Source organism: Leopardus geoffroyi, chromosome B2, assembly GCF_018350155.1.
Source record: "Leopardus geoffroyi isolate Oge1 chromosome B2, O.geoffroyi_Oge1_pat1.0, whole genome shotgun sequence".
NCBI lineage: Eukaryota > Metazoa > Chordata > Mammalia > Carnivora > Felidae > Leopardus > Leopardus geoffroyi.
The window spans coordinates 3,665,109-3,685,340 of NC_059332.1; the positions used below are offsets into that span (position 1 = coordinate 3,665,109).

The 20,232-nt window shown below is 49.5% G+C and overlaps 1 protein-coding gene, 1 long non-coding RNA gene and 3 other non-coding genes across 6 annotated transcripts; 2 read left to right on the top strand and 3 right to left on the bottom strand.

The window, feature by feature from the left end:
• Positions 1–2,238: 2,238 nt before the first annotated feature.
• On the bottom strand, positions 2,239–19,317 carry LOC123609526. Of its 2 annotated transcripts, XR_006717799.1 has the most exons (6): positions 19,221–19,317; positions 17,529–17,667; positions 16,289–16,438; positions 11,316–12,190; positions 10,642–10,647; positions 2,239–2,253 (listed from the first exon to the last, which is right to left on the bottom strand). It is a non-coding gene; the product is annotated as an uncharacterized LOC123609526 (long non-coding RNA). The 2 variants fall into 2 exon arrangements; XR_006717798.1 differs by lacking the exons at positions 17,529–17,667; positions 19,221–19,317 and having other exon boundaries at positions 16,289–17,516.
• TRNAS-GCU lies at positions 2,975–3,056 on the top strand. The gene has a single exon. It is a non-coding gene; the product is annotated as a tRNA-Ser (tRNA).
• TRNAR-UCG lies at positions 7,529–7,601 on the bottom strand. Its single transcript has one exon. It is a non-coding gene; the product is annotated as a tRNA-Arg (tRNA).
• Positions 18,917–18,988, bottom strand: TRNAM-CAU. The gene has a single exon. It is a non-coding gene; the product is annotated as a tRNA-Met (tRNA).
• Positions 19,318–19,731: 414 nt separating the features above from the next.
• Positions 19,732–20,155, top strand: LOC123609512 (histone H4). Its single transcript, XM_045500593.1, has one exon. It carries the CDS (start codon positions 19,751–19,753, stop codon positions 20,060–20,062), a length of 312 nt encoding a protein of 103 aa, XP_045356549.1. The 5' UTR covers positions 19,732–19,750; the 3' UTR covers positions 20,063–20,155.
• Positions 20,156–20,232: the final 77 nt, after the last annotated feature.

Genomic DNA, 20,232 nt, shown 5'->3' on the forward strand with positions numbered 1-20,232 from the left:
ATGCTTAGCATTTGAACCCAGATCTGGCAATCTTATGGTCCCTTGTGCTCTTACCTTCTCAATGGCATTCCCTCGCTGCCACGGGATCTCAGGGCCATCAGGCCTTCCTGACTTTGTGGGTTATTTGCTGTATAGATTGCCACAGATTGGCACTTACAACAAGATACACCTCGTCTAACAGTTGCGGTGGGTCTCTAGGGCCAACGTGGCCGGGTCTTCTGCTTCCCGGTCTTTTGTGACCTGCATCCAAAGTATTGGCTGCCCTGGAGTCACCTCAAATCTCAAGTGGGGGAAGGATCCCATCGTTTCCAAACTCACACGTGTGTTGCAGGATTTAGTTCCTCAAAGGTCGTGGAACCGAGGGCCTCAGTGGCTGGCTGGCTGGTGGCTGGAGTCTGTCAGTGGTTCCTTGCCTCATGGATCTTACCAACATGACAGCTTGTTTTCTCAAAGCATGCAGGCTGAGACAGCAATAGGGCAAATGTTTGGGTAAGCTGGAAACCACGATCTGGTGTCATCTAATCACGCAAGTGACATCCTGTCACATTTACTGTGTTCTGTATGTTAGGAGCAAGTCACTAGGTCCAGCCCACACTCAATGGAAGGAATGACACAAAAAATATGTCTACCGCACTGGATTTCCAAACCCTGGAGATCCCAAAGCAGAGTGAGACCCGTCTGGTTCTGGCCTTCTCCTAGGACTCATACTTTGCAGGTAGCTCGTTTTTTTCCTTTTGCTTAGTCACCAAGTGCTCTATTGAGAGGAATTGCTGGGACCTTCGCACTGGGAACATTCCTTCCAGCTCTTAGTGATTATAGTTTTCCTTTATCTATCTTTCTTTACATCATGTTTTACAATTCCCGTCCTGACACTCCCAAGCCCAGATAAATTCTTTTTCTTTCCCGCATCATTTTAGAATTCGTCACTCACTTAAACTTAAAAACAGTGACAACTTTGTGCCTTTTACCTGTTGTATTATATGCACTGCCAAGGGATCCCTTTTCTCCACAGTTACCAACACTTGTTATCTATTGACTTGATGATGATAGCCATTCTAATGGATGTGGGTGCTTGTGGTTTTGACTTGCATTTCCCCGATTATTGGCGATGTTGAGCAGGTTGGCCAGTTAGATGCTTTCTTTGGAGAAATGTTCCATAAAAGGGAGGTCTACACAAAACGACGTCCAGAAGCCCAGGGAGCAGGAAGACTGAAGGTAAAGGCCGACAAGTCTAGTTGGAGGAGAAATGGTTTCTCAAGGGGATTTAGGGACAGATGCGTGTCTTGGGTGACCCCACCTCCTGTGAGACCTGCTTTTATAGCCTTGGAGGCTGGGAGCACACAGGGAGGACTTCCTGGAGGAGATGTTGGAGACTCACAGTTGTATCTCCAGAGCTGACTGAGGACATTGTGCCCGAAGGTGTACTTATCAGGGTGGGGTTGGACAGAAAGAATGTGTGTGTGTGTGTGGGGGGGGGGAGTGTGTCTGGGGGCCGTGCTCAGGAAGGCTTCAGGTCCCAGGGTGGCCGTCATAGCAGAGCTGTCCGAGATGGTGCCAGTCTGGTCCATGCAAATGTCTATATGGTTCTCCGGCCATTTTTAAATAGGACTTGATTGTTGTTAGGTCCATTTTTAAATAGGACTTGAGTTGTAGGAGTTCTTCCTCTATTTTGGGTACTAAATCCTCCTCCGATATATGGTTTGCAAATATTTTCTCCTATTCCATCGTTTGCTCTCTCATTTTCTCGATGTCTTTTGCCCCGCAGACGCGTTAGTCCCACTTGTTGACTTTTTTCTTTTGTTGTTCGTGCTGTTGGTGTCTTGTCCAAAAAAATCGTTGCTGAAATAAATGTCAAGGAGTTTTTCCCGTTATGTTTCCTTCTGGGAGTTTTATGGTTTCTGGTCGTATGTCTATGTCTTTAATCCAATTCCTGTTAATTTTTGTGAGTGCTGTGAGATAGAGACGTCCACTTTCAGTTGTCTGCATATGCTTATCCAAGCATGGATCCATCCAGGATTTGGCTTATATCCCATATGAAGCTTGCGTGGCCTCGAAGATGTTGCTGTACATTCTGTCTGTACCAAGGTTGTTGACGGTTTTTTTGTTTTTGTTTTTAATCATGAAAGACTGTTGTGCTTCGTCAACAATCTGGCAGACAGAGGTGAAACGTGAAGGCATGTTTGTTTTAATAAGGTCTTTAAAAACACCCCTTTAACTGAGATTCCCCAAGATTCCTGGAGGCGTGTGCTCTTCCTTGGGGCCGCTGCCAACAGACCCCTGATCCACCTGCCGGCGTGTTCCCGGGATCTGTGGCCGGTGGGCATCGAAATAGGCAATAAAAAAAAAAAAAAAAAAAAATGACAGTAAATTTTTAAAAATCAAACTTACTGGACGAAACAAACAAAACAAATAGAACCAGCACAGAACACAGCTCCCTCGGATGGTCCTACCATCCTTCCATACAGTCCAAAAATCTTTGGCCTGACATTCGGGACAGGTTACAGTTGGACTTTCACGCCTCCCTGCCAGCTCTCGCCCAGTCACCCTCCAGGACTTCCTGGAGAGGTGACTGTTTCTAAGAAGCGCTCATGGTGCCCAGGACGGCCGTCCTCCTGGGAATCCTGCCGAGGAATCTCCCGCGCTAACAGGCGCAATCCGTGATTCCGATGGACGGGCCCTAAGAGGGACGACGAAATCCAGTTAGATTTTTAGAACCAAAGCAGTCATTAACTCCCTTCCGCCGTCGGAGGCTCCCATGTTTCCTTAAGAAGAGTGTTTTGTTTCTCGTCGGGTCCACATCCTCCTCCCCCGGACGTTAGTCTCTTCTTTATTTTGTTTTTCGCTTTGTCAAGGTAAGAGGGCCCCTTCCAGGGAGCCAAGGGATCTACTTCACGAATAACACAACGGGAATGACAAAAATAGACCTGTGTGCGTGACAGCAACATAATACTTATCCGAGACGCCGCCAGCGGGTGACGAGGTGGCCGAGTGGTTAAGGCGATGGACTGCTAATCCATTGTGCTCTGCACGCGTGGGTTCGAATCCCATCCTCGTCGCGGCTGTTCCCCTGCGACCAGGGCAGTGAGGTTTTAGCTCTTTGCGAGCGAGAGGGGTGGCCCGATCTTGTTGGCAGCGCTTGTAGGGAAAGAAACAGAAACGGTAACTTTGGCTATTTGCAACTTACCCATTTCACCGTTTTACAGAGGGGGCGGAGGGTGGATTTGCTCCCATCGCCTTGATGGGAACGGCCGCCCGAAACTCCGGTCCCGGAGCCTGCGTCTTCCTTCGCGGGTCAGCCACTCGGCCCCTCCGGCCCGCGGTCCCGACGGAGGTCGCAGGCCGATTCCCTGCGCCCCCGCGCCGCCGTGACCTCGCATCTCCCAGGTGAGGTCCAGCCGCCAGTGCGGGTGCCGGCGCACAGGTGATGCTGGCGCCCCCTTCCGGCAAAAGGTCCTTTTGCAAGCCCCACCTCGCACGTACCTTTCGCGTAAATTCGCAAAGAAAAGCAATTCTCTTATTTATTTATTTTTTTAAAAGTAGCATCCTAGTCCATCAGGGGGCTTGAACTCCCGACCCCGAGATGGAGAGTCACGTGCTCTACCGTCTGAGCCAGTCAGGCGCCCCGGCGTCATTCTCCATTTTGTGTTTTGGCTGAAAGAGTTTAAATCAAAGATCTTTTCCGAGCGCCCCAGCCTCTCTCTATTCGTTTCTCCCTTCTTTGCTCACCTTCTGCTATTTGCATCTTAATTGTGGCACATAATCCCATAAAATCTCCCCCGTCACCTGCTTTCGCTTTACTATGAACTAGGCAGCAAGGGTCGGGTATACCGCGTACAACGACACAATATGTAGGGACTGGAGAGATGATCTCTTTGAAAACTTCCCCCTGTGTCACCTGTCTCCATTTTACAGATGAGGAAACTAAGGTAGAAACCAAGCCAACTGTTTTAAAAAAATCGTGTAACGGGCCTTTCCTTCTTAAGGTTCGGGCGGACCAAGTTCTTCCGGTGATGAGATCTTTCCAATATGCCCCGATCTTGCAACTGACCCTGTGACTTTTGATATCTAGAAAATTCTTAAGTACGTTTGTCATGAGCCAGCGGATCTTCGAAAAACCTCACGAGGACTGAGGCCCACGGAGCACAAAATCTGAAGCAATGATCTGATTTTGAATTTTATCTAAGAATATCTGGCTTATAGGGTATATGTAGTTTGAAGATGGCTTACAAACTCCTAAATGAAAGAAAGCATCAGACCATTAAAAATTAGATGAAAAAAATCGCGAAAGAAACCCTGATAAAGTTCCTAAGCAAAAATTAAACACTATCACATGGCCCAAGACACCTGGTATCTAAACAAAACCATAGCATGGTAAAATACAGCAAACCGGAACAGTGTGTCACTCTTACGACATGCAGAGAATATGTTCAACTTTTTAATCCATCTTTCCATTAGCCTGGCTAAGTGATGGATGAAGGGAAGGTATCTCATAAAAGTTAATTGGCTTCATCTCAGTGATATTTAATGCTTCAAAATTCAAGATAATTGATCTCCTGCCAAGACCTACGAAGGACACACTGTGGTTGACCAAAGTTGGATTTTTTGTCTTGTTACAAGGCGGGGGGCAAAATATGGTGACCTATTAAGTGACTCAGTTGCTCGATGGTTGGGTGCCTTAATAGTTTTTGTCTCCAAGGTGAGCGGATCAAAGCAAAACGAGAGCTAAAATGGGTTTGAAAAAATGCAGCGGTCCCTCATGTGAGCCGGGAAGGAGGGGAGGTTTGGTAACTTTCGTTACATGCGCAACGTTATTGCTTTTCATCTGCGTTCATTGCTTTTCATCTGCGTGCAGACATGATTACGGACAGTGTTTTGTTTTCATCTTGCTTCGTCATGGTCACAAAGTGGCCTTGCCTGTGATTAGTGTCCCTGGAAATTATTTATGTTCAACAGGAATTTCCTAGGGCTTAGCTGGGAACGCCAGGCCAGCTCCTAGCAACACTAAGGCTGAGCTCTGAGCGTCAGACCAGTTCCTGGCTATCAGTGGCTACTCTTCTCTTTCTCAAAGTGTGTAGAATTCATACACGTGAGAACTCATTTTTAATATGGAATATTAAGATAAAAGGAAAGGATGAATAATTGCTAAAATTCAAAATCAGCACAGAGCCCAAAGTGGGGCTTGAACTCACAGAGCATGAGATCACGACCCAAGCCAAGGTCAGAAGCTCAACCGACTGAGCCACCCAAGTGCCCCTCATTCCTGTCTTTATCCGAGTCCTTTGCCTCGTAACTAAACTCCTCAGTTCCTCTTCAAGAGATGGAGTGTCGTCCCTTGTCTCTGGGCTGGGGCCTGAGGATGACTTGGGTCAATGAGATATTAGACACAAGTCAAGCAGGGCCTTTAAATACGTTTGCCATCTTCGTGAGAGGACGTCCCCTCCAGGGAGCGGCTGCGATTTCACTCATGGTCCCGAAAGGAACACGCTTCAAACTCACCAGAGCCCCTGCAGCAGGGGGCCGAGGAGCCAAGTGGAGGTGTACCCGCAGCTCAAAAATGCAGCCTTCGGTTAAGCTTGGCTTAGGTCATTCACCTTCAGACGCTCGAGTAATAAATGCTCGCTGGAGTGTCTTCTATGCGTTTGGGTTTTGCATGTTTGTTACGGGGCAGTAGCTGACTGCGACATGCAGTCTTTGCTGCTTCCCGGTCATGATACAAATCCTGACACTTTCAAAACTATCTTTTCTAATATATCCTACAATTTACTTATACATTATATAACCCACTTATTCCCCTCTGTGTTTTCTGCGTTGTTCCCTTCCCCTCGCCCTCTCCCCCACGTCGAGTCTCTTAAGGACACGGACTTCTGCATACTTTGTTTACTGCGATCCTAGGAACTTAGATCCTATATCCTAGAAGCTTAGTGTGCTCCATAAACACATATTACACTTATGAATCTGTTCTGCCCCTGTCCAGCAGGGCCCGATGCCCTGTGTTTGTAATCCACATCCAGGAATCTTCAGGAATCTTTCTTCTTTATTTCTGTTCTTCCAGCCACTTTCCCCACCCATCTCTAGCGAGTGTTATTTGTTTTCTGAATCCCCTTCTCAAAGCGGAAAAGCTTACACATCTATTGGGGGGCCCATATATTCTTATTCTCTGGATTTGGGGACAAGCCCCTAAGCTCCAATGACCATTTAAAGTTCGGGATGTCTGCAGATGGCCCTGTCGTTTTTGATTTTCTTCTCCTTGACACTTTTCTGCTCTGGAAAGGCTGTCTACTCCTTTTGGTATCCTTTGCTGTGAACACAGGAGAAATGGAAAGAAAAAGAAGAAAGAGGGAAAGAATTTCTATCAGGGACATTTTTGTCTTCTTGGATCAGGATTTCTACTTCCGCGAATCTCCTGGAGAAGGTGTGGGTGAAAAAAGTCAGTGCAGAGGGTTAAAGGCCAATCCGGTCGGGAGGGGGAAGCTTTTGCGTGTTCTCAGGAAACCAGAAACATGCGAGCAACTTGAATGTTTCTTAACCATACCTTTATTTGGTTCTTTTGAGATGATATCCTTTCTCTGGTTTAGAAAGGGATACTTAGTGTCAATGGCTCATTTTGTGAGGAAGGAGGCAGTGAGTGGTTTCTTAGGACATTAACGCACTGCAACTTTTTCTCCTCTGAGAAATCTCAACCTCTGGGCCCTGGCGCTCAGGCCGCAACTTTGCTTTACAATTTGGACTCGACAGCTGTCTAGAGAAACCCAGAGTCATACCAGAGACCTAAAAGAGAGGCTGGGGAGAGGAAGAGGTAATTATTCCCTTGTGTTAACAGTGCTCTGGCCTAGCAAAGACATTCATGCACTCCATGTGATTTGAACAGACTTTCACCAGGAAGTCAAGAATTGGAAATTACTCTTTGTTCATCCTAAAGTTTCAGATTCAGTTATTTAGGCACAAAAATGTGGGTTTTTTTTCTTTGTGTGTGTGTGTGTGTGTGTGTGTGTGTGTACTTTGCACCACTATCTCCTTCTGTCTTCCTGTTTTCCCGCACACTCTGGAAACAGCTGGGTTCTTTTCTTGACCTTAATTTTTCCGTTCTGTAATTCAGGTTTGCGTATGACCTGTTCTCATCCTTTTGATGGCAACACGAGGGGGGGCAAAAAGGCAGTTAAGAGGGGAAGAGGAGGGGAAGAGTGAAAACCAGTAACACAGGCTGCAGCGGCAGCCGGAACCTCCAAGGACGCACAGACTCAGCCCCGAAGAGAAAGAGGCCAGAGAAGAGATTCGGGGACAAACGACAGGTTCCCACGGTGCCGGCCCCTGGGCCCCGCGTCAGTCTGAGGCTCAGCGCTTTCGCTTTACAGATCCGACTCCCCTGGAAACACTGGTCCTTCCAAAGCTTTTGAAAATGGCCTGTTGAGGGTAGGAAACGGGTTTGCAAAACAGGTGACAGGTGGTCCCTCCCACCGCGTGAGATATGGCCACTTAGAGGGGGAGGGGGGGAGTAAATGCATTAAAAAAAAAAAAAAAAAGCCAGCGCTAACCACGAAGGGATTCGAACCCTCAATCTTCTGATCCGAAGTCAGACGCCTTATCCGTTAGGCCACGTGGTCCCCAAGTACACGCGCGTGTCGCAACACTTGGAAAGTATAATGAGCTTTCCGCCGGGTCCTGAGTCTCAAAAGAGCGCGCCCGCCGCCCGCGCTTTCTACACTAGATTACCCGGGTTATTTGAGGCCCCGGAGTCGGGACTCACCGCGGGTAGGATCTGACAATCATGATGGGTCCAGCGTGGGGAGAAAAGTCACTCCCCTTCCCACCCCCAAGCTGAAAACCTGTTCGTGGGACCGAAGAGATGCCAAAGCAGCGCATCTCGTCTGCATCCGGGGATAGAAGCGAACTCAGAGCGCCTTCCCTGTTAATGCTCCGCCACAGTCACTCGTCTCAGACCCTCGGTGCCGGGCCGCCCGCCGGCCCCGCGATCGTGTCACCGCCCCCGCAAGGCAGTCTGCACCCGCCCCGGCGTCCTTGTCGCTGTCTTGCAGGCCCCGGGGCCTACCAAGTCTCCCCTGCCCACACTCTGGTACTCTGCGAGCGTTGTCACCTGCCACCAGAGCGCTTGTCACAGGGTGTCTCTATCTGGAGAAGAAGAGCGTGCTTTTCGTTGGCGTCGCTTAGGCCCTTGGAGTGGTCCAGGCTCATTGATATTATTTGAGGTTCCCCTACATGAAGAGAGAAACACTGTCGCGGTGTCACAGACATGGTTAACGAGTCTTGCGTTTGGTAGATGACTCAACACCGGAACGTGTTGCAATAAAACCGTTCTACGGCCGAGGTGTTTATAGAATTGATGATGCTCTGTAGAGTGCTTGGCCCAATAAAGTGGAAGAGATTTACACTTATATTTTGATATTTTGGATGGCTTCTTTCGAGTTCATCAGTGAATCTGTGTGACCTTGTTTAAGGATACTGTCGACCATCTACACACACTGCATTTCCTTAATTTTCTTAAGTCCCAGACCTTGGGGGCACTGGCCCTCTTGGCTCATTTGTGATAGATCTTGGCTTGTGTTGACTAGTAAATCAGCAGCTTCCGGAGCACAGACATGGGATCATTTACGTAGTCCTTCTTTCCCTGTCCGTGGAATAACATCAGGCAAATAGTAGGAGCTCAATAAACCTGTGCTCAATCTCTCACATACATATCTTTTGGGAATTTTGCCATCGCCTCTCATGTGGGGATTATGGAGCTCAAAGATGCCTTCATCCCCCAAAAATCTGACTACGGATTTGTCCCGGTGGAGACCTGACCGGGTGGAGACATGATCTACGGGAAGATTCCCCAGCGAGGATATCCAGCCCAAAGAATTGTGTTGTTTATTTATTTATTTTGAGAGAGAGCGAGCGAGCAGGGGAAGGGTGGAGAGAACCCCAAGCGGGCTCCACGTTGCCAGTGCAGAGTGAGACGTGGGGCTGGAACTCAGCTGCCGAGCTGAAAAACCAGGGGGCGGTTGCCAAAGAATTTTTGCGGATGACTGCTCTCTCAGTTTCCATGACATTTCCCCTCAGGCATCAACACAGTTTCTGGTGAGACCCGAGGGACCTCTATCCCAGATACCTGTGGCCGGAGATGATGGTGAAAACTTTGGACGTTTGCTGGTGGTTGACCAGACACGTGCTGCTGATACAGACCTGGTTATGCGACGGAGGCCAGTGAGGGCTGAGTTGGGGTTCGGTCCGTCTGTCACGTTGGCCTGCCTGTTTGCAGGGGTGTGCAGATGTTTTGGCCTCTTGGTCTAGCGTGCTTTACGGGTCATTTTCTCCTCCCTTGGCAACGATCACGTTCGCCAAGTTCCAAGATGTTAGTACGCTTATTCTTGTCTGTGAATGGAGAGGCTGAAGAAAGGATTTTTTAAAACCGCATACGTTATGAAAGACATTGTTGCATAGTTCGCAATGAAACCAAAAACCAACACCCCCCCTCCCCTGCAAAACAAAACAGAACAAAACAAAAACAGTCAAAGATCAGGCCACCAACTTGAAAATTCCAGAGATTTTCTTTCTTTTTAAACAAATTTTTTTATGTTTATTTATTTCAGAGACAGAGAGAGACAGAGCATGAGAGGGGGAGGGGCAGAGAGAGAGGGAGACACAGAATCTGAAGCGGGCTCCAGGCTCCGAGCTGTCAGCGGGGCTCGAACTCATGAACTGTGAGATCATGACCTGAACCAAAGTGGGTCGCTCAACAGACTGAGCCACCCAGGCGCCCCTCCAGAGATGTTTTTCTACTGAGAAAATGTGATCCTATTACTCCTTTGATCAAAACCGGTGGCGATTTCTTACCGCCCATAGACAAATTCGAAACCTGTTTGCACTGCACCTTCCCTTCCTTATGCCTGGCCCTTTCCCTATCGCTTCTGCCACAACTCAGAATTCCAGTGTAGGCCCGAACATTTCCAGGGCTCCTTTGACATCTTTGAGCCCAAACGGCCTGTGCATTTGCCTCTTCTCCCAAGATAAGACCTCGGGCCCGTTCCTCTGTCCAGGTACATCCCGTCAGCCCCTCAGCCTCATGGGTTTCCCTCCCTGTCAGTCCTGGAAGCTGTTAAAATAAGCCAATCGATCTTTTGGAGGGAACCAGGGGTCGCTCTGCCCCCTGGTTACTCCGAGGCTTACCTCCCGCAGCCCTTGCTGGCTCACTCGATTGGAGATTGCAGCCGAGCGACCTTGCGCGGCATGCGGTGCCCTCCCCTTCCAGGCTGTGCGTGCGTGTGACCGGAAACGGCTACCAATCTCATCTGTCCAGCGTCGAGCATGGCCTGTCCGGCCGTCTGGTGTACTGTGGGGGGCAGACCGCCTCCAGCTACAGGGTGAATGGGAGGTGATCTGAATACAGCCACTTTGCTGAATACAGCAATCTCTCTCCCCTCCATGTTCGATCGCACTGAATGCTTTATAGTTCTTTAGAAACCCTCAACTGTTATGCCTCCTTGGGCTTGTTTCCACCCCCCCCCCCCCCCCAATCTGGAAGCCTCTTCCTGGCTGCCTGCTAAGCTCTTATTCAAGTTGGGACTCAAAATCTGCCACCTTTCCCGACTTGGGCCATTGCCAGGGCAAGGGTGATGCAGCGAATCTATTTCACTCGGTTTCCACAGATCTCTGTAGTCGCGGTGACGTCCCTCTGTCAAACTCTGGAATGTTCGCACGGTTCCTGGCAAATGATGTTATTCTATGCACCTGAGGCGGTGGGGCACTATGAAGCCAGTTGTCAGCTTATTTGAAGTAAACTTGGAAATTGCTGACACGTAGCTGGTGTGGGGTAGGTATGGCAGGTAGGTGACCGGCTCCCTTCCAGAACTTGGGCTCCAGGACTCAAGTGGACTTTGTTTGGCAACCACAGCTTTCACTGGTGCCTGTAGCTCACAGCCGGAGAGGAGAAGAGTGTGTGCATCATCTCTGAAGACGGAGGCCGAGAAAGACTTCTCTTGTCTTTGCTCGTGCGTATCTTTGTCCCTCTGTGTCTGCACCCTTCCCTTTGCTGTCATAAATCTTAGCTTTGAGTATATGTTGAGTCATGTGAGTCCTTCTGGAAAATCACTCAACTAGTGGGTGATCGTGGGGCTATCAGAAACCGTCATTTTCCCTTCTTCCCGCTGCACTTTGTGCATAACCTTTTAAAAGAAATATCTTATTGTACTATACATACTTGTATACTTGTTTAAAAGCATGTCTAGACTGTAGGTTACTTGAACACTTCATGCTTAGCACAGTATCACGTTGAAACAGGGTGCTGTCGAAAAAAAAAAAAAAAAAACAACCCACCAGACACCGAATAGAAGCGAGGCAAGATTTTATTCACGGCCGGGCCAAACCTGATCTCCTGATCTTAAGGAGAAAAGTGTAGAGAATGGCCCCGAACAAAGGTAGCAGTGAGCTTATATGGATTTTAGCAAGTCAGAATAGGTCATTATTTAGTTACCCAATTGCAATTTACAGCATTTCATGGTAGCCAATTCTATTGTGACACACAGACCTTAGTTTTGGTGGGAACCTATCAATTTAAAGTTCTTTGTCCTAAGAGGGTTTAAAATGACCAACTGTAGTTAGACACCTAAGATACCGTGGGGCAGTGAGTTGGTGACTTTTTACATGTTGGTCTTGCCTAGGCCAGATCTTGGTCAAAGGGGTGGGGGAGCGTTTTGCAGCCTAAGGTATCTATTTCCCAAGCAGGCAAAGTTACAGAAGCGAGACAGGGCGGTTAATTTCCGTGTTAGGGAACTACATAAGCTTTTATCTCAATTATTCATGAAAGGTGAGTTTAAGCCGAACTGATATACAATAAGCTTTCTGATATCTTATAAGTTGACCTATTACATTCCCCACTCCTGTTTGTTAGTTATTCAAACCTTTGAATAACCTTATTTTGGCATCTGGGGTAATGGGACCTATTGGCTACGTGACACCATAAGCTTTATAGTTCCTATTTTTCAATTTACGAACTGAAGTAGTAGTTTTATCAAACAGGGTCCTATAGTTATAGCTAGAAAGAGGAAGATAAGGGGTCCCGTAAGGGCACTCAGGAGAGTCGTTAGCCAAGGGGACCAGGAAAATACAGACTCATACCAATTTTGGTGAATTTGTCTTTGTCTTTCTCTTTCCTCTAGTCGTGGTCCGATCTGACTCAGGCTCTGCTTGATAATTCCTGAATTATTGACATAAAAACAGCACTGTTCCCCAGGGGCCATACAAAGCCCTCCTTGTTGTAAAAACAACAGGCCTAGGCCCCTCCGATTCTGACGTACCACCTCAGCTAAAGAGTTTACAGATTCAGACAGTTTATCAATATTCCTTCCTAATTCTGATATATCCTGATCAATTCGTTTGCTTAGTAATTTGAAGTTCTGATCCCCTGTGACGAAAGCGGCAGTGCTTACGCCAATGGATCCTGCGACCCCCCCAGTCCTACAAAGAGGGTCACTAGGATAGGAGAAATGGGTTCCCGCGTAAATCGAGACCGGGGAATGAAACCTAGGTGTTGGTTTGAGATTTCTGCCCATTGTTCATCTCCTAATTTTGGAAGCAAGGGAGGTGGTCTTCCAAATAGGATTTCAAAGGGGGGACTGCCTCTTACGTAAGGTATACAGCGCACTCTGAGGAGGGCAAGAGGAAGGACGCCTACCCAGTTTTCGCCAGTTTCTGGAATTAATTCAGTCAAGGTTTCTTTTAGAGTTCTATGCATTCTTTCTACCTGCCCTGAACTTTGGGGGTGGTAGGCACAATGTAATTTCCAATTTATTTGTAAGCTTTTGGCCAACATTTTAGATATGTGGGCTATGAAAGCCGGGCCATTATCTGACCCCAGACCAGTAGGGATGCCAAATCGGGGAACCAATTCACTGAGTAATTTCTTAGCCACTATCTGAGCTGACTTTGTTTTCGTGGGGAAAGCCTCTACCCATCCAGAGAAGGTGTCCACTAGAACGAGGAGATAATGATAGCCATAGGGCCCATGTCTCATCTCAGTGAAGTCAAATTCCCATAATTTCTCCAGGCATCTGTCTGCGTAGTCGCCGTCCCGAAAAGTTAAACTTGGGAGATGGGTGAGTCTGAGCACAGGCTTTGCATCGGTCGACTAGGCTTTTTACGATTTTATTAAGGTCTGGAATAACATAGTCTCTTTGGGCTAGTTCAGACAACTCGGTTGCCCCTAGATGTGTGGGGCTGTGGACTTGTGGGAGAGAGGTCTGTCCTATAGCTTCTGGTATGAAGATGCGTCCATCCTCGAGGTGATACCAATGCTGGTCATCTCTTTTTGCCCTCAAGGTTTTTATCAGGCGTAGCTCTTCTTTGGTATAAAATGGTTCTGTGGGGAGAAAGCGTGGAGGCAGCAGAGGCAAAATTTTAATCGGGAGAACATGTCTTTCTGCTGTGGCCTTGGCCGTTGCATCAGCAACAGCGTTTCCTTTTGCTTGGGGCGAGTCTGTTTGGTGGCTCTTGCGATGTATAATGGCCACCTTTTTAGGAAGCCATAAGGCTTCCAGTAGGGCCAGGATTTCTGTATTTTTAATTTCCTTCCCTCCTGAAGCGAACGGTCCTCTTTCCTTATATAGAGCTCCAGGAACATGGGCGGTGGCAAAGGCATACCTCCTATCAGTGAAAACGTTCACCGTTTTTCCCTTTGCCCATCTGAGGGCCTGGGCTCGAGCCATCAGCTCTGCTCTTTGGGCAGAAGTGTCGTGCTCAAGGGCTTGGGCCCCGATAACATGGTCCTGAGTCACCGCAGCTGCACCTGCGTGTCTGAGTCATCTTTGACAAAACGGCTGCCATCAGAGAACAGCTCGAAGTCCACCTTTGGCAGAGGTTGCTCTCTTAAGTCCCCCCTCAGTCCCGTCAGAGTACTCCCGGTTTCCAAGCAATCGTGGCGTGGGGCCTCTGAGTCGCCATCCGGCAGCAACGTGGCTGGATTTAAAGCCTCTGTCTTCAGGAAAGTGATGCGTGGAGGGTCTAGACGCAATACCAGATCCTGGAGGATTCGTGCGTTGATCCATCGGTCTGGCGGGGAGCGCAGCAGGGACGCTACTGCGTAAAAGGTCCTGTGATCTGAAGGTCTTGCCCAAGCGTTAGTTTGGAAGCTTCTTCAACCAGCATGGCAGTGGCGGTAAACCGCTCTGAGGCAACCGGGCCACCCGGTGGCAACAGAGTCCAGCCGCTTGGACAAGTAGGCTACAGGTTGTTTCCAGGGGCCCAGAGCTTGAGTAAGGACCCCGGATCTCATGCACAAATAGTTGGAAGGGTTTGGTAACAGCAGGTAAAGCCAGGGCTGGGGCTTGGGTGAGGGCGCTCTTGATTTGCTCAAAAGCCCTATCTTGTTCTCTCCGGACCATCTCAGTTCCTTCACCCCCAGGGGCGGAGTACAGGGTTTTGCCATTTCAGCAAAATCAGGTAACCGGAGGCGGCAATACCCAGCGGCCCCTAGGAACTCCCTGATCTGCCTTTTAGTTGCGGGTTTGGCAATGTTGAGGATAGCTTGGATTCTTTCCCGCCCCAGCGATCGCTTGCCTTCATGCAGTTGGTAGCCCAAGTATATGACAGAGTCCAAGCGAATTTGCGCCTTCTTTGCGGAGACTTTATATCCCAGGACATCTAATTCCCTTAGCAGGTCCTCCGTAGCCTTTGTGCAGCTAAGGAGTCAGTGGCTAGGAGCAAGTTGTCTACATATCGTAACAGCCTAACATCTGGGTGGCTCTCCCGGTAGGGGACCAAATCTCTCCGAAGAGCCTCATCAAATAGAGTAGGGGAGTTTCTAAACCCTTGGGGCAGTTGAGTCCAGGTTAACTGTCCGTTGTAGGTTCCATCTGGGTCTGTCCATTCAAAGGCAAAAATAGGCTGACTGACCTTCGCAATCGGCAAAGCAAAGAATGCATCCTTTAAGCCCAGGACGGAGTAAAGGAGGTAATTTGGTGAGAGTTCACTTAGGAGAGTATAGGGGTTGGGGACCGTAGGATGAATTGTCTCCACCCTTTTGTTAACTTCTCTGAGGTCTTGTACCGGCCTATACTCTGAAGTCCCAGGTTTTGGGACAGGAAGCAAGGGAGTATTCCAGGGGGAATGGCATGGCGTTAGGATCCCAGCTTCTCGCAAGCGGTTGATGTGTTTGGCAATTCCCTCCCTCGCTTGCTGGCTGATGGGATGGATATTGCCTCACCCGGATGGGGGTGGCTGTGGCAGCTAGCTGGATCACTAGCGGCGCTTGTTGAATGGCTAGTCCGGGGGGGTTAGTTTCAGCCCAAGCTGGAGGAATTGTCTCTTTCCACTTTTCTATTAATGGAGAGGCTTTCCGCTTCAGTTTTTCCAGGAGTAGATATTCCTCTGATATAGGGCAAGTAACTAGAATGGCAGGTGGCTACAGGTTCAAGTCTATAGAATTTCCGGTAAAGGAGATTTGGGCCTTAAGCTTGTGCAACAGATCTCTCCCCAGAAGGGAATATGGGCAATCCGGTATGAGCACAAAGGAATGAGTAATAGTCCCTCGAGCTAGGTCAGTGATTCGGGCACGGGTCCGCGGGTAGCCTTGCGTTCGTCCTGTGGCTCCCTGAATGTATACCTTTTCTTGAATCACAGGTCCTAAGGGTTCTTTAAGAACAGAATACATAGCCCCAGTGTCAACCAGGAATCTGGTTTCTTTCCCTTCTACGTTGAGGGTAACCACAGACTCCTGGGGATTCAGGGAAAGGGGAGCTGTGGTGGCGTCATTGTTCCTGGGCGACCAGGATGGGAGGCTTTTTGTTGAGGCATTTATCTTTCCAATGTCCTTCTTCCTTACAATAAGCACATTGATTTTTTCCCAGCTTTGCTCGGGGTCCTTTCTGGAGGGGTTGAGGCCTTCCCTGTCCTTTGCTGTTGCCTGGGGGGTTTTCCCCAGGCTGCTACTAGGGCTTTCCCTATTTCCTTCCCTTGCATAACGGCAGGGCTGTCCCTGCTCTGAAAAACTCGCTGGGCTATTTCCACCAACTTTGAAATTACCTTTCCTTCGGATCCTTCTAATTTTTGGAGCTTTTTACGGATGTCTGGGGCCGACTGAGAAACGAAAGCCATATTAATGGTTTTACGGTTCTCTGTTGCCTCGGGGTCAATAGAGAATCTAAGCGGTAAGCCTGGTAAAGCCTTTCTAGGAAGGCTGCAGGCGACTCATTCGGTCCTTGGACCGTGTCCTGAATCTTTGTCAGATCGGTGGGCTTTTGTGCCGCTGCGTGAAGCCCCTGTAACAGAATCTGGCCATACTGGAGTAGACGCTCCCTACCGTTATCCGTGTTAGGGTCCCACTGGGGCGGCGCGGAAGGGAAAACGTGCTCAATTCCGTGAAGGTCTGTGGTAGGCATTCCATCCGGGCCAAGGACTGCTCTCGTGGCTTCCCGGGGCACTCGGGCCCTTTCCTTGAAGTCAGTAAGACCTGCAAGAGTTGGTGACAATCTTCCCAAGTAGGTAAGTGCGTGGGGAAAATAGAGCGCAATAAGTCAATTAGGCCCTGGGGGTTTCAGAGAAAGGCGGGTTCTGAGTTTTCCAGTTGTAGAGGTCCGAGGTGGAGAAAGGAGTGTAGACAACCATCGGGCGTGTTGGCTGCCTGTCTGGACCGGGAGCCGGAGCCGTTTGCCTAAGAGGAAGGATGGGAACTGGGGCATCAGAGGACTGGTGTTCTCCTCTCTAGAGGGCTCCTGATCTGGTATGTGGGGGACTAGTCAAAGGATCTCCTGCGGCTTTTGGTTCCTGGGGAGCTAGTGGGGTCTGGGGCTAAGGAGGTGGTCTCTGAGAATCGGATAACAAGTCCCTCCCTTCGGGTATCTCCTGAAGCACTGGGTAAAGCTTCTTTGAAGGTTGAGTGAAGGAAGCAAGGGTTCGGGAGTTTGGAGGAGAACAGGAAGGGGAGTGGGGAAGGGAGATGCCAGATGACAGCTTTTGGCCCTGTTTCTGGCACTTTCTCGTACAGGAAGGTGGGTCATTTAGGAGGTCGACCCAAGTCACAGCATATGGCTTCTGGTCGAGATGAACATCATGACAAATCCTGCGGACGGCATAAGCAAGGTTAAGATTCTAGGAGCCCTCTGGGGGCCAGTCAACCCCAGAGAGCATCGGCCAGTCCAGGGGGCAACATGTCCGCAGCCAGGAAGGCTTTAGGTTAAAGCCATAGTTCTTTCCTCTTTTTTTGAAACCAGAGAAGTTATTTAGCATGCATTTAAGGGGGGAGCAAGGCTCGGACGAAGACTGACCCATGACGGAGGTTAAACAGTGGGCCACACCAGAGATAAAGATAGGCTAACAGGACACGTTTAACAGGGCACACAGAGCACTGAACATAGAACGAATGGTTGGGGTGATCAAGCCCAACCCAGACGGTCCGGAGACCCAGATGGGGCTGGGACGTCTCCACCAGACACCAGCCAGGGGGAAGTTAAGCTGCATCCAGCCTTCCCTCCGAGAATCAGATCAGGCCAGTAACAGAAAACAGAGAACAGAAAACAGAAAATAGGCGCCGCCTCACGTACCTTGCTTAAGCCAGGTCTGAGAACGGAAGGCCGGGGCCGAGGAACGTGTCTAGGGAGCTGTCCCCTAGCTGTTCCGCTTCAGCCTCCGAATTTCGGGTGGTCATAGAATCTCGGTGGAACCTCCAAATGAAACAGGGTGCTGTCGGGAAAAAAAAAAAAAAAACCCACCAGACACCGAATAGAAGCGAGGCAAGATTTTATTCACGGCCAGGCCAAACCTGATCTCCTGATCTTAAGGAGAAAAGTGTAGAGAATGGCCCCGAACAAAGGTAGCAGTGAGCTTATATGGATTTTAGCAAGTCAGAATAGGTCATTATTTAGTTACCCAATTGCAATTTACAGCATTTCATGGTAGCCGATTCTATTGTGACACACAGACCTTAGTTTTGGTGGGAACCTATCAATTTAAAGTTCTTTGTCCTAAGAGGGTTTAAAATGACCAACTGTAGTTAGACACCTAAGATACCGTGGGGCAGTGAGTTGGTGACTTTTTACATGTTGGTCTTGCCTAGGCCAGATCTTGGTCAAAGGGGTGGGGGAGCGTTTTGCAGCCTAAGGTATCTATTTCCCAAGCAGGCAAAGTTACAGAAGCGAGATAGGGCGGTTAATTTCCGTGTTAGGGAACTACATAAGCTTTTATCTCCATTATTCATGAAAGGTGAGTTTAAGCTGAACTTATATACAATAAGCTTTCTGATATCTTATAAGTTGACCTCTTACAACGTGAGTATATGAACAGGGATCTTTTCTGAGAGAAATATAAAACATACACTTTAAACATGAGCATAGAGAGCACCTCTGTTGGAGACTGGTAAAGGGAGGCAGGCAGTAGAAACACATTTACCAGCATCAACCACATAAGTGGTTTTCTCAGGTCAGAGTTCAATCGTGGCCACCAAAAGTTTGCACTCTGTCTCAAACTGTTACTTATTTATTCCAAAGTTTCCGACTCTGGTAGTTGCAAAGATTTGGCGCTGGGAGGGCCCAGCAGATTGGTCTATGGCTTTAGCCACGTGGCCACAGCTCACTAACAAGTAGAGCTTTTCTGAGTTACATATAGAAGGAAAGAAAACGCCTTCTCTCGGCTTCCATCCCTGTCCTCACCCTTACACTCAGCTTATTTTAGCGTTTTCCCAGGTTCATAGGGCAATGGGACTGTCACGATCCCTTTGGCAACCACTAGAAATCTAGCTTGTGTTGGGGGAACATCTTAATGATAACTGAGTATCCATGACCGACGGTCTTTTTCTCTCTGGAGAATGTAAACAGTTTCACGTTTATTTTCAGGAAATAATTTTCACTCCAGAATGAAGCAAAACGGGCTCTATTTTCTTCCCCTACTGTGAAACGAGGCTACTTAGAAACTAAAAAGTAGCAGGAAAAGCAGATAGCAGAGGATGGTTTCGATCCATCGACCTCTGGGTTATGGGCCCAGCACGCTTCCGCTGCGCCACTCTGCTCTCCGGCGAAAGGCGACTCCTAATAATGCTCTTAACTCTGTTCAGAGGCGATTACAGACACTGGAAAAACCGGTTCAACACCTCGGTTACCACAAACTGCCAATTCTCTTCGAAACAATATCGCTACCAGAATCAGAGAGAACAAAGCCGGACGCAGAGACGGAAGCGTTACCACCCCGTTGAAATTCCGGAGGCAGAGGGGAGAGGCGGCCAGATACTCAGCGAGGCTTACAAGCTTTACTAAACAGGGAAGGAAGGGGAAGACCGGGAAAGGCACGCGGGCGAGAATTCCGCCTCGGAGTCACTAACCAGGCCCGCGGTCGCCGTTGGGAGAACACCCTCTCGGGCTCGGTGTGGGGGTGACGCCCGGCCGCGGGAGGCCCGGACGGAGGCTCGGGCGGGAAGGGCCGGTCCGCGGGGTCGCCGCAGGCCAACGCAGGCGCCCGGCGATCGGCCAAGGCCCCTCACGCAGCAAAACGTAGAGCAAAACGCTCACTTTTTTTAATCTGACGCACCGAAAAAGTTCCGAGGTCCCACACAAGCCCCCGGACCCTCCAGCCGCCTGCGCGGTGGGCACGCTCCGAGGGTCCGGGCCCCGCCTCCAGTGACGTCACTGGAGTGAGCCGCGGAGGGCGGGGCCGGGCAACGGCCCTTCCCGCGTGCGCGCTTCCAGTCCTCAATTAGGTCCGCATCCTGCACATATAAGGAGGTTGCCTCCACGCTTTTCATGCTTTCTCCGGAAGGTGACTAGGCGGTGCTGACATGTCTGGCCGAGGCAAAGGCGGGAAGGGTCTGGGCAAAGGGGGCGCTAAGCGCCACCGCAAGGTTTTGCGGGACAACATCCAGGGCATCACCAAGCCCGCCATTCGGCGGCTGGCCCGGCGCGGCGGCGTGAAGCGCATCTCCGGGCTCATCTACGAGGAGACCCGCGGGGTGCTCAAAGTGTTCCTGGAGAACGTGATCCGGGACGCCGTCACCTACACGGAGCACGCCAAGCGCAAGACGGTCACGGCCATGGACGTGGTGTACGCGCTCAAGCGCCAGGGCCGCACTCTCTACGGCTTCGGCGGCTGAGCGCCTCGGACCTCCTGCTACTACCTCCACAAGCACAAAAAGGCCCTTTTCAGGGCCGCCCACGTTTTTCACGAAAGATCTGTAGCTTTTGGTTACTTTCTAGGAGTTTTGTGTTATATTGTGGGCCCAGCTTCCAAATGTGTATGAGAATTGTTAGTTGTCCGCTCTGT